The 14,747-nt window shown below is 39.7% G+C and overlaps 1 protein-coding gene across 1 annotated transcript in view; it reads right to left on the bottom strand.

Moving 5' to 3' along the window:
• Positions 1-14,747, bottom strand: part of ptprt (protein tyrosine phosphatase receptor type T) — a 928,020-nt gene that overhangs the window by 671,810 nt on the left and 241,463 nt on the right. Inside the window, exon 5 of the mRNA XM_048608556.1 lies at positions 3,529-3,644. Coding sequence (XP_048464513.1) covers positions 3,529-3,644 — 116 coding nt within the window. The remainder of the gene's footprint in view (positions 1-3,528; positions 3,645-14,747) is intronic.

The following is a 14,747-nucleotide window of genomic DNA, read 5'->3' as shown; positions in this document are numbered from 1 at the left end:
GTTCCACGTAACCTACAAAGAGGCAGGCATAGCTTGGGCCCATGCGGGTACCCATGGCCACCCCCTTTGTCTGTAGGAAGTGGGAGGAATTGAAAGAGAAGCTGTTGAGCGTTAGGACGAGTTCAGCTAAGTGGATGAGGGTGTCAGTGGAGGGGGACTGGTCGGGCCTGCGGGACAGGAAGAAGCGGAGGGCCTTTAGGCCATCTGTATGGGGAATGGAGATGTATAGGGACTGGACGTCCATGGTAAAGACGAGGTGTTGGGGACCGGGGAATTGGAAGTTCTGGAGGAGGTGGAGGGCGTGGGTGGTGTCATGGGCGTAGATAGGGAGTTCCTGGACCAAGAGGGAGAAAACAGAGTTGAGATAGGTGGAGATAAGTTCGGTGGGGCAGGAGCAGGCAGAGGCAATGGGTCGACCAGGGCAGTCAGGTTTGTGGATTTTGGGAAGGAGATAGAAGCCGGCGGTGCGGGGTTGGGGAACGATGAGGTTGGAGGCCGTGGGTGGGAGGTCACCTGAGGTGATGATGTTGTGCATGGTTTGGGAGATGATGGTTTGGTGCTCGGAGGTGGAGTCATGATCAAGGGGACGGTAGGAGGAGGTGTCGGAGAGCTGGCGTCTGGCTTCGGCGATGTAGAGGTCAGTGCGCCATATGTCAGCCTTCCTGCTCCTCTGATGCTGCTTGGCCTGCTGTGTTCATCCAGCTCTACACCTTGTTATCTCAGATTCTCCAGCATCTGCAGTTCCTACTATCTCTGCCCAGCAGAAGTAGTTGAGGCGGGTACATTAACAACAGTGAAAAGCCATTTGGACAAATACATGGATAGGAAAGGTTTAGAAGGATATGGGCCAAGTGCCGGGAAATGGGGTTAGCATGGATGCACCAGTTTGGACCAAAGAGCCTGTCTTCATTGCTGTAGGACAAAAAAACACCAAAAAAAAACTTGAATTACAAAAGAAATTGTGAGCTTAGTCAAAAAGCAAAAGGAGGCATACGTAAGGTTTAGGAAACTGAAGACAGATAGAGTCCTTGAAGAATATAAACACAGCTGTAAAGAACTTAAACAAGGAGTCAGGAGTGCTAAAATGGGCCATGAAATGAAACAGTTTCAGAAAAATCCCAAGACATTTTATACATACGTAAGGAGCCAGAGCGCAGCTAGGGAAAGGCTATATCCATTCAAGGACAAAAAAGTGAATTTATGCATTGAGTTAGAGGAAGTGGGTGAGGTCCTTGGCGAATACTTTGCATTGACATTCAGGAAAACGACATGGTCGATGGGAGTCTAAAGAGGGGTAAGTTGATATTCTCGGGCATGTCGATATAAAAAGTAGGTGGTGTTGGGTGTTTTGAAAACAGTTAAGGTAGACAAGTTCCTAGGAAAAATATGGACTTATTAGCAATAGGGAGCATGGTTTTGTACCAGGAGGTCGTGTCTCACAAACTTGTTCAGTTTTTTGAGGAAGTGACAACGATGAATGATGACAGCAGGGCAGTAGATGTTGTCAACATGGACTTTAGCAAGGCCTTTGACAAGATCATTGATACAAAAGGTGAAGTCACATGGGGTCCACTGTAACCTGATAAAATTGTTACAGAAGTGGCTTAATCATAAATGATTAAATCATAAATCATAAATAAGTGGTGGGGTGTTTCTCTGACTGGAGATTATGACAAATGGTGTTCTGCAAGGATCAGTGCAGGGACCCTTGTAGCTTATAATATTTTTAATAAATGTAATTCGTAAGTTTGTGGATGACACAAAGATAGGGGGAACTGCGGATAGTAAGGAGGATTACCAGAGAACTCAGCAGGATACATACAGACTGGAGAGTTGGGCAGAGAAATGGCAGGTGGAATTTAATCCAGACAAATGCGAGCTGATGTATTTTGGAAGGTCTAATGCACAAGGGAAGTATACAGTAAATGGCAGAACCCTTGGTAGTATTAACATGCAGAGGGATCTAGGCGAACAGGTCCATAGTTCCTTGAATGTGTCAACAGAAGTGAATAAGGTGGTCAAGAAACATATGGCATGCTTGCCTTTATCGGTATCAGTATAAAAATTAGCAAATCATGTTGCAACTGTATAGAACTTTAGTTAGGCCACATTCGGAATATTGCATTCATTTCTGGTCACCACACTACCAGAAGGAGGCTGTAGAGAAGTACAGAAAAGGTTTACCAGGATGTTGCCTCATTTGGAGGGTATTATCTATGAGGAGAGAATGGACAAAATTGGCTTGTTTTCACTTGAATGTCAGAAGCTGAGGGGTGGCCTAACAGAAGTTTACAAAATTATGAGAAGCACAGATAGAATGGATAGTCGGAGTTTCTTTCCCCCAGAGTAGAAAGATTCAATTACTAGGGAACACAGTTTAAGGTAAAGGAGGCTAAGTTTAAAGGAGTTACACAAAGGGTGGTAAGTACCTGGAATGCGCAGCCAGAGGAGTTGGTAAAAGCAGATAGCAGCATTTAAGAGGCATCTTGATAGCTACATGAAGAGGTAGGGAATACAGGGATATGAACTATGTAGAGGCAAAAGGCTTTTAGTATAGAAACACATCATGTGTTGATGCAGGTTTGGTGGGACCAACGGCCTGTTCCTGTGCCGTACTGTTCTTTGTTTTTTGTATTACTCCACTTCAAGAAATATTGAATGGCTTTAGACACATCCAGTTGTTATATTAATTCATTTTTGTAGTTGCTTTTTCTTTACTGGTTCAGTTGGGTGAATTTTCCACCTAAATGAAACCATATTAACAAAATATTTGACAGTGGATATGATGTGAAACTAACTGCTGAATTGAATTTAATGCTCTCATTCTTGGGATTGTGTAAGTTCTGATTGAATCCATTCAACAATGAGGAGTAAGCGAAAAATGTACAGAAATCAGCTTTCATCTCGCTGAAGGAGGGACTGGTTCATTTTAAGATGTTCAATATGAACAGAGAGGCGATAATGATTTCTAGGTTGGCCACTCAAAGATCTATGAAAATCTTCAAAAATCCTTTGAAGAATAAATAGACCTTATTTCAGCATCAATTCTCTATGGCAAGTACACTTGTCAAATTGGTTCATTAGAGGCAGAAGAAAAAGTGTGCCTCCTTGTTAAGCAACTGGAAAGAAAAAAAGTTTCAGAGATAGTAGGAACTACAGATGCTGGAGAATCTGAGATAACAAGGTGTAGAGCTGGATGAACGCAGCAGGCCAAGCAGCATCAGAGGAGCAGGAAGGCTGACGTTTCGGGCCTAGACCCTTCTTCAGAAAGTGAAGCTCTACACCTTGTTATCTTGGGAAAAAAAATGTCGTTTTCAACATGGAGGAAGATCTAATGGCAATACTTCCTGAACTATATCCCATTGATGTTCAGATAGGTCGTGACACAAGAGAACAAAGCAAAAGAGAGACAGCTTTGTGCTCCTTTCCAGGTCCTACAGGCAGCCTTTTAAAATGCACCAGAATTTAAACATTTCAAAGAGATAACCAATCTTTTTCCAAAATAGCTGGAAAAAAACAAATACAAACCTGCAACCATAACTTGTCGTGCTGGGACCACTTTCCACCAGCGATACACTGAAATGTGGCATTTTGTCCTGCGTTCACTTCCACGTTCTGTAGCCGAAGGAAATGAGGGGCTTTCCCTAAAGAGAAATTCCCAAAGTAACAAGATCAGTTGGTAATCCCAATACTAGATTGAACTTATTTGGTTAAAGCTACTTGCATGGAATGTCTTTAGGGTTTCACCAAATTAGCCATGAAAACTTTGAAAGTTTGCCAGGAATCCTGTTTTGGAAATTTAGCTCGAGTTAATATATAGCTAATCATAGATAAATAATGACCAGCTATAGATAATTTTTAGAAATTCCAGGAACATTCAAATTAAGTAATAATTAAGAACATCACACCAGTATCATTAAAAAAAATTGCCTGAATTTTGCAATACAAATAATTTGGGGTGTAACAGCATAATTGCTGTTCAAGAATAAATCAGATGGCAAGCTCAGATTTCTACATTTGAGTACTTTAATGCAGAAATCAGGATGTTACTGTGAAAGTTGGCCGTTGCTCTGGAATGTTCACTTGTAACAGTATCTCACTGAAAAGCTTCTCATTCAAGTACAAGCTTTGGTCGATGTTGGATACTTGCTAAACTAGTCAGAAAACTTTTATAGTCTTCTCCATTCAAATGTAATTGACTTTGTTTGGCAGCAATCAAGCATTCCATGTGACACTGAAAATTCATTTTTACATGGGTGACATCTAATTTCTTCAAATTCTAATTGTTGTTTGGGGATGATGATGGGGCAAGTGGGGATGAGGGAAGAGAAGTAAGGAAGTAGGTGTAGAGGTTGAAGTGGGTGTGGGGGGGAGAAGGGAAGCGGGCAGGATGCTGTGCAGCTTTCATTTCTAATCACTGCAACTTTCAAAGAAATCCTGAGAGCAAGTATAATTCATGAGCTCTAGTCTGCTGTTATTGACTGTTATGTCAGGATCCTAGAATCTTGAAGGGATCGTCAGTGAAAGAGTTTAGTCTTAAATCCACCAGATCTAAACTAACTCCAATTTTTTAAACTGTGTTTTCATTAGAAAAGATAAAACTAAGCTGAAGCAACTTAACGGGAGCAAGGTGATAGGAGGAAAGGTATAATTAATCAGCAAACAAAAAATATAAATTCATTTTTCCAAGACGTTTAAAGGATTGCAAAAATATACAAAAATAGAAATTAATATAACCAATGAAATCACACCCTGGTCATATTATTGTTTGTTGTATTCATAAAAAATTCCTTCTACCATTTTAATAGAATTATACATCCATTTAAAATAAATGAAAAGTATTAGTTACAATGGCAAAATATAAAAATGTGTTATTTTGTTAGGAATATCAGGCCTAAAAAGGATACAAATGCAACGTTACTTTAGAAATTATTTAGACTACATTGTTTTGCATTTTGCCTTGTCTCTCACAGGGTACAGATGCAGAGAAGCTGAACAACAATTATGTTATTACAAAGCAGCAATTGTCATTTCATATTACCCATTTCAGAGTAATATTTACTTATTAAAAAGTGAAAATTATCATTAACTCCTCAGACTTGTTGCCAATGATACAATTCTGATACAAACAGTTCTGAAACCAATAGAATAATGTTTCCTTGCTCTCCTACAGCCCACATATTCAGGATAACTTCTTCCTCAGTTATTTTATATAAGTGAAATCTTCATGTTTGTTTGGAAATTCATATTGATATCCTCTCCATGTCAATAATTTTCTTTCACTGAGAGGGATTTCTGTCATCTGCAGCTCTCTAACCCAGTCCTCTTGCAAGCTCTGTCTCTCAAATTATTGCTCTTATATGAAGTTCCTCTCCTGCATTTAACACTCTTAGCTATTCTTACAGCTTAGAGATACTCTCAGTTTTTCTCCCTTTCTGAAAGTAACTTTGCATAACTCCAAACTTCTTTCTCTCAGTTATTGCCTTTATTCTTTGTTACCCACTCCACTTTCACTTAATGGCTCTTACAATATCATGGAGACCTCGTTATCTCTGCCAGCCTGGAAACACAAACAGGAATGGCGCTGCTCATTGTTTAGTAATGTAGGAAGCTGAATATCATAAAGGGCAGATTGGAAAATCTGTCTTTGCAGCATTTCACTCTACATTGTCTGACAAAAAATAGCAACAGGGATGGGACTAAATGTTGGGAGCTGTGAGAGTTTCACAATACGACAACTTAAAGACGCATCATTAGCAGCATAATATGTGACCTATGCTGTTTTCCTGTCTACTGTTTATTAAAGTCACACGAGTAATTCACTTAAATTCACCCTAGTAATTCACTTAATTTTATATTAACTGAAACAGCAGGTCAGATATTCTGCTGTCCACCTTTCAACAATTATGTGTGAACAAAAAAAAGTAATCTTTTTCCTCTCAAAATCCTACCTAACGCCCCAGATAATGAGCAGGGTCAGCATCACCTCAAAGGACGAAAATGGTAAGAAAAAGCATGGGGGTCATTTCCAACTGCCACTTGGATGCTCCCCTTTAATGGAATAAAAATTGAGTGGGTTACATGAAAGGACCTTCCACACCAAATTACTGCCCAGCTAGTTAAGTTGAAAATTACCTCACACGATTCTCTGAGATGTCAACCGATTATTCATGTTTTAGTTAAAAGTGACTTTAATATTATCCAGGTGGCACATTTTTAAACTGAGAGATAGGCGTGCTGGGAATTGATATCTGGTTGTAGATCAAAAATCAGAACCAGTCACCTACTTTGACCAGGCCCAATAGAGTATCTAAACAATCACAGAACAAGCACAGGCCTAATAATTCTGTGTTGCTATAACAACAATTTGCTGTCAGGTTATCAGAATAATAGTTACTGCAGGGCGAGGAATTGTGTTAAGAATATATTAGTTTTTTTGATCTTTAAATAATTGACTTCAAAACTAACTCAAAATTTTGATGTCATTTCCCAGCAAGCATGGGATGATCTCAGGGGGAAACAAAGAGATTTGTGTAAGAATTTGTTGTTGCTATGGTAAAATGAGGTACTGTAGCAAACTATGATTGCTATGAGATGTATGGAATGAAAAATATGTAGTAATGTATGACTGGAAAATAAAGCCCGAAATGAAGAGTGTAACTATCTTTAGGTTCAATAAATCTCAATCCAGCGGTGGTTACTGACGAGATTTTCGGTGCAAAAAATCAATACAGGAGAGAAAAGTGTCGAACATTAGTGTACGAATGCAAAAAAAAGTCTGGTCATTGTTCCCAATCTTATCATGTCCTAATTCTAACACTTTTAAATAAAACCAGTTCAGTTGATAAAAAATTGAGAATGAAATGGCTTCAAATGTGTAGCATAGCCAATCAGACAATCTCTTTTAGGTTTAACGATATAACGGCTATCAAACATAAAAATATTTCCAGATCAAATGGAACATTCACACTTATCACGAGAAACAAGTTGCACTAACATTGAAAATGGCTTGCAATCATTCAAAAAGGTGTTTGACAGCTGAGTTATTGATTTATATACTGACCTTATTCTTTTCTTTACTGAGGCAGTAGATTGTGTGGACTGACTAAGTAGCTGCACTCATTTAGTGCTGTTATGGTCAGGCTCTCAGACAGATAATGGCTTTGTTTTGTTTTCCTTTGGATGACTCTGGTTCCTCCTAAGGCACCTTACTATTTTCAGCTATGCCATGGCATCATCAAATGTCCTCTTGCCTTTGTATTTGTAGTTGCATCCATTCCCCTTTTCCCCAAGACTGAAGTTTAATCATTTTCTCTCTCCAAGCTCATGAAGCTCTTTTGTAGATTTCCTGCAGAATTGCATTTGTTTGGTGCTTCTGGGTTAGACCTTTTCCTTTACCTCACTTACTATTGCCACTTTCAGAAGTTTGTTTGCCGTGTGATAGATGGTCTTGCCATATTGGTTAAACAGTGTTAAAACAAATTGTAGTTTCTTCCATTGATTTCTGCAACCTATTTTAAACACCTCCAAAACCCATGATTTGCCGACCAATGAACTGTTTCTTGTTCCATTGGGCTCAGAACTCATAGCATTTATGACATCCTAATAAAACGGGTCCATGTAACTGGCTCAAAGTGTTAGCACATTACTAACTCTCACACAAGATAAATTTGAATCCTAACATACTCTAGTAATGCACATGCATCTTTTCTATTCTCATGCAGTGTGATATAACTACCTAGTCCCACTTCTATATCATTCCAAGACAACAAGGTGCAGGGCTGGATGAACACAGCAGGCCAAGCAGCGTCATAGGAGCTGCTCCTATGATGCTGCTTGGCCTGCTGTGTTCATCCAGCCCTGCACCTTGTTGTCTCGGATTCTCCAGCATCTGCAGGTCCTACTATCTCTATATCAAATTGATCTCTAATACTGAAAAGCATGGCCAACTGTGGCGATAAGCCTGCGCTTGGAATGGTTGCTTTGCAGGACATCCATAGATTATCCTATTCCACTTGGAGCCACAGAATCATAAATATATAAAACTTAATTTACCTTTTCCTGGGTAGTCCCTTCATAGAGCTTTGCTAAAGCCACTGTAGACTCAAACACATAGGATGCATAGTTTGCCTAGTTAATAACAGATTTCTAATGGGGTTCTTTAAAAGGAGTTGATTCTAATTTTGAAGGTTCAATATATAATACAGCACTGTACAAGTGAAAGTCAACAGTTGACAGTTTAACACCCAGCATACCTCTGGGGTGAGTGAGGCAAGTACTCATAACCCATGAGTATTCACTACAATTCCATTTTTCTGGCCCCAGAACTAGGCACAAAATTCCAGGTCCTTCCCCATACTGTTTAAACTCTACAATGAAAAGCTATAGTGAAGTGCTCTTTTGTAAAACTGTATTTGTTTAGCTTTTCTAGGTTAGTGCATCTCCTTCACCTCATTTTATATTGCCACTTTCAGACATTGGTTTGCTTCAGTTCTGAAGAAGGGTCACTGGGCCTGAAATATTAACTCTGCTTTTTCTCCACAGGAACTGCCAGACCTGCTGAGTTTCTCCAGCAATTTTGTGTCGCTTCTGAAGAGTTCTTTCAATATGAGCAATTTATTCTTTTAGAATTTAAGCCAGAAGCTGATATTTATGAATTTTTCTTGAAAAGAAAACAATTCTTGGAATGTATGGAATTCTGCCAAATCTGTATTAAATTATACAATAATACAATTGTTTTAGAACAAATTGATTTACTATAAAATTCACTTTGAAGTTTACCACCATCAATTGTAAAACAATCCCTAAGTACCAACTGCATTCAGATTGGGTCATGCATAGGGGTGTCCCTAGAGGCTATTAACAAACCAGTTCAGTGGCCTTTAATGGTCAAGATTCTTTCCTCTGGCATTCACTCTCAAGTAGCTGGATTTATTGGATTCAATTATGGTAATCTATAGCAGAGGGACTTAAACTTCTTAGGGCTGTTAGTCTAGTACCAAAACCATGACACCACAGCCTTCTATTATAAGGTTACGTTTTAAGTAATGTTGAGGTATTTCAGCACTGGTACTTGCAAAATAATTTTTAAACTTCACCCAGACATTCGTAAATTCAACTTCCTCGTTCAGTAAGTCACAAATGATAAAGTTGAAGCAAACTGATGTAAATAATTAGTTATTTCAAGAATTCCTTGTTTTGTTACACATTTAGCTGAATTTAGTTTTTAGTCCATAACAGACATGAATCCAAATTTATTGCATCCTCTTCTTAAAACATGACGTTATCCTTGTTCACTTTATTAACAGTTCTTCAAACAGGGCTTTCACTTTCCCACTGTCACTAATGATCTGTATCATAAAACTAAATATTATACACCAGCACAGAGAACCTCTTTCAAGTGCCTGATCAGGTCTTCTCTGAAATTCCTCAGAAGTTGTACAGGGTCTAAAATGAATGACTAATGACCCTCATCGTCTAAGTGCTCACACAACCCAAGCTAAAACATTAAACGTTCAAGCACTGTCAACAAAGCAGCCAACCGAAAATTGTTCTTCATCTAAAAAATGGGATTAAATCCACACAGAACAGAGGTTGAGACAGAGGTGTGAGTGGTCTGTTCCAAGCCAATAAAGTAAACAGATTGTGAGGCATTGGGTTATTTTTTTAAACTTTGGAACAATAGAAGCAGCATGAATGGGTCTGGTCAAGCTCCCACAGAACCAGGATTTTTGTTTATGGCTTTCGGTAGTTACTGGGCTCTCGAAACTGGATGTGGAAGCTGTTATTCTTCTTTCGCTCATAGCCAAAAGCTGGGGTTCGCTTTCTGCTGCTAGAATTAGATGTGAGGCAATCTATTTTACTGAATTTGCCTTTGATAAGGGTGTGTTTATGAGGTGTTACTATATTGGAACAGTTGCTGTTCATATTCTAATTCTTTGTTCTTTTGCCTGCATTTTACCTATGGACTAAGAATAAAGTGCGTTTTGCTTCAAGCCTGGTAGTTTGACCAATCAAGTTGCAGCTAGAACACAACGTCTTACACTTGCCTTTAAAAATAGGAAAAAGTTGGGGTCTAGGCCATCTTCTTAACATATTTTAAGGGGGTTTGGACTGGTCCATAACAGTGTTCATGCTGTAAATATGCTAATTCAGGCAAAACATCATCTCCGGTTTCATACCGCACATGACGATTTTGTTAAGTATTCTTGGATTGACAGACAGATAAGCCTTCACATTCTCATTCATTATTATCAGCACTGAAAGGATTTAGGTGGGACACTGACCAGTACAAGAACTTCTTCAGCATAAAGCTCATGAATGTGTTTGTCGATCAGTCCTTTTGTTATGTTTCCATGTCGAAAAGGCATGGTATAGGTGGAAGATTGAGATTAGCTGAATATCTTGCAAAACTTGTAATTTTATCTCTTCTTTGAAGCCATCTTGTTGAGATTAATTGGCATTGCCATTAAGAACAACAGAAAAAAAATTGGTCAGTGAAAACTACCATTGCCATGCTACCTTAATCAGAGTTTCCTTTGCACCATCCAAGGTACTGGCTATTGTATGAAATGAACTAGAGGATTTTAAGGTTATTGCTGCAATTTACTTGTGTCTAGGTCCATGTTAAAGCAACTTCCTGGGCTGTCAGAGAGAAGGCAACAACAGATCATATGAGATGGCAGTAATGACCCAGAGCTTCCCCCTTGGGTGAGGAAACTCCTTTGATGGCTAGCACATCCATGCCATTTACTTGTCCAACTCCTGCAATACATGAGACAGGACAGGGGCAGGATTGTGGGTGGTGTGGGAAGGCCATCCACGAGGTTGTACGTTCTTCTCCATTTTCATGCCTGCTATTGTGGGGTGGTTGTGTAAAATCTAATCTTCCGTTAGCTTTTTGCTCCATTTAGTGGGCTAATCGGACAAAGAATTCAGTCTGTACATGCATTCCTTTCCAACCCCAAGTGAGACACAAATCTTTCTTTCTGTTATGACATTTTCATGAAATACACGGTCTATATCACAAGCTTTGAAAGGTTTCTTGAGGATTGCATTAATGTTTCAAATGCAGAATTGTTAAATCTTCAAAGAATCATTTTTATTTCAGTTTTATATTCCATTGTCCAAAATTGATGGTCATTAAAAATTCAAGTGCCTCTTAGTGTCCTGTAACCTGCATGCGTTTGCTGTTTGGGTTTAATTATAAAGAGAATCACAATGATAGTACATGAGAGATCATATCTGCCTATACTCTGCTGTATGGAAAGATTGGTTATGAAAATCAGAGAAAGGAAAATATTACAAGAGTTCACAAGTGTTGAAATATTGGTATCAGTGATTTAATTTCCAGGTACATCAGTCCAACGTATCTCATGCTTTTCTATTTGGTTTCAGTTTTCTTAAAATTGTACATTGACTAAGTGGAGGAATTTTATTTATAAGGTTATTTAAAAATAAGCAAATAATAGGAGGCATGAAAAACAAAGCTGATGACTAGAAGTACAGCTGTTACAGCGTGAAAGAACAAGAACAAGAACAAAGAACAATAGAGCATAGGAACAGACCCTTTGACCCTCCAAGCCTGTGCTAATACATTTTGCCCGTCCATGCTAAAACTGTCTTCACTTGCAGGATCCATATTGCTTCCTATTCATGTATTTGTCCGAGTACTTCGTAAATGCTGTTATTGTGTCTGCTTCCACTGCCTCCTCTGGCAACACGTTTCAGGTACTGACCAACCTCTGTGTGGAAAAACTTGCCTCGCACATCTCTTAAACATCCCCCCCTAGTAATTGACACCTCCACCCTGGGAAAAAAGCCTCATACTTTCAACTCTATCCATGCCATTCACAATCTTATGAACTTTTATCAGGTCACCCCTCAACCTCCTGCGTTCCAGTGAAAACAAACCCAGTGTATACAAACCTCCTTCATAGCTAAAATCCCCCATACCAGGCAACATCCTGGTAAATCTTTTCTGTACACTGTCCAAAGCATCCACATTCTCCTGGTAGTGTGGTGACCAGAACTGTAGGCAATATCCCAACTGGGTCCTAACTAAAGTTCTATCAAGCTGCAGCATAACTGGTCTATCGTTATACTCAATGCCCTTTCCAATGAATGCAAGCATGCCATAAGCCTTTTGTTACTGCCTTATCCACCTGTGCTACTACCCTCAGTGATGTGTGGATCCACACACCCAGATCCCTCTGCATATCAATACTCCTAAGGTTTCTGCCATTCACTGTATAACTTCCACCTGTACTTGACCTTCCAAAATGCATCACCTCACATTTGTCTGGATTAAACTCCCTCTGCCATTTTTTTGCCCATTCTTCCAACTGATCTATATCCTGCTGTATCCTCTGACAACCTTCCTCACTATCCGCAACTCCACCAATCTTTGTATGAAATCTGCAAACTTACTAATTAGACCAGCTAGATTTTCCTCCAAATCCTTCATGCCGACCACCAACGACAGAGGTCCCAGCACTAAGCCAGTTCTGTATCCACCTTGCCAGCTCTCCCTTGATACCATGTGACTTCACCTTTTGTACCAGTCTGCCATGAAGGACCTTGTCAAAGGTCTTTTCTGAAGTCCATGTAGACAACGTCAACCACTTTTTCTTCAATCATCTTCATAACCTCCTCAAAAAACTCAATCAAGTTACTGAGGCACAACCTTCCCCACACAGAACCATGCCATCCCTAATATGTCCATTTGCTTCTAAACACATGTAGATGTTGTACCCAAGGATCTTTACCAATAATTTCCCTATCACCAACGTGAGTCTCACAGGTCTGTAATTATCAGGATTATCCCTGCTACCCTTCTGAAACAGTGGGACAACATTAGCTATTCTCCAGTCCTCTGGGACCTCACCTGTGGCCAAACAGGATACAAAGATGTCTGTCAGTGCTCCAGCAATTTGTTCTCTTGTCTCCCTCAATATTCTGGGATAGATCCCATCAGGAGCTGGTACATATCAACCTTAATACTTTTCAAGGTGGACAACACTTCTTCCATTTTAATGGCACTTGGCTTAGAAACTCGACAGTCCCTTCCCCAAGATCATCCTTCACTAATTCCTTCTCTTCAGTGAATACCAACATGAAGTACTCATTTAGGACCTCACCTACCTCTTCTGGCTCCACACGTAGATTCCGTCCTTTGTCCTTGAGTGGTCAAACCCTTTCCCTGGCTACCCACTTGCTTTTTATGTATGTATAAAATGCCTTGGGATTCTGCTTAATCCTATTTGCTAATGACTTTTCATGACCCCTTTTAGCCCTTCTAATTCCTTGCTTAAGTTCTTTCCTACTTGCCTTATATACTTCAAGGGTTTTGTCAGTTCACATCCTCTTAGACCTTACATATACTTCCTTTTTCTTTCTGACCAAGGTCATCCAAGGGTTACATAACTTGCCATATCTATCCTTCATTCTCGCAAAAACGCGCCACTCCTAAACTCTTATCAACTGCTGTTTGAAATACTCCCACAGTCTGATGTGGATTTACCCTCAAACAGCCACCTCCAATCAAAATTCTCTCATTCCTGCCTAATATTGTTGTAGTCTGCCTTTCCCCAATTTAACACCTTCACCCAAGTACTGCTGTTATCCCTATCCATGAGTATCTTAAAACTAACGGTATTATGGTCACGACTTCTAAAATTCTCCCCCACTGAAACTTCAGTCAACTGGCCGGGCTCATTTCCCAAAACCAGGTCCAGTATAACCTTCCCTGTTTACATATTGTGTCAAGAAACGCTCCTGAATGGTCCTTACAAATTCTGCCCCATTCAAGCCCCTAGCATGTAGGGAGTCCCAGTCAATGTAGGGCAAGTTAAGATCACCCACCACAACAACACTGCTGTTTTTACATCTTTCCAAAATCTGTCTACGTATTGACTCCTCTATTTTGCACTGGCTGTTGGGAGGCCTGTAGTATACCCCCGGCATGGTGATTTCACCTTTCCTATTCCGGAGTTCTACCCTTATTGCCTCGTTGCATGAGTCCTCCAATGTATCCTCCCTCAATACAGCTGTGAGAGTACTCCTTCACCAGTAATGCATCTCCCCAACCCTTTGAATGGCTTACTCTTGCTCTGAACCAAATGAGCTCAAAGAAGCATGGCAAGGCTCCTCAGAAATTCACCAGGATCAGCAGATGTTGCAGTCAACCAATGATAAAGTGAATCTATTTTACCATGCAGTTTAAAACCTTCTCCACTTTCCAGAGAATAACAAAGTGTTCCAAACTTTAAGTCATCCAAACATTAGGTAAAATCAGCTGCAGCAGAGGATGAGAATAAGGGTGATATGGGAAGTGTCAGTGTCACCTATTTAGTACACAGTCCAGGAATGCAATGGCCAGAGTAATGCTCTGGCAAAATGACTTCAAATAACAGCTTGGCAGCTAGTGGAACATAAATTCAATAAGTTAAGAGCCTCACTTGGCATTGGGTGAGCAGGTCTTCATTGCTGGTAACATTAGAACATGAAATCCATGATGACTTGCTATTTGGATTTAGTACTGACTTGACCATAGAAGGCAGAGGGTAGTGATGGAAGGGTGTTTTTCTGGCTGGAAGTCTGTAACTAATGGTGTTCCATATGGATCCAAACTGGGACCTCTGCCGTTTGTGATATATTTTATATATTATATATAAACAATATATTATATATAATATATTTTATATATTATAATATATGTATAATATATAAAATATCACAAACGGTAG

Source organism: Rhincodon typus, chromosome 19 (genome assembly GCF_021869965.1).
Source record: "Rhincodon typus isolate 14 chromosome 19, sRhiTyp1.1, whole genome shotgun sequence".
NCBI lineage: Eukaryota > Metazoa > Chordata > Chondrichthyes > Orectolobiformes > Rhincodontidae > Rhincodon > Rhincodon typus.
The sequence above is the reverse complement of the archived record's forward strand: the minus strand, read 5'-3'. Positions and strand labels throughout refer to the sequence as shown.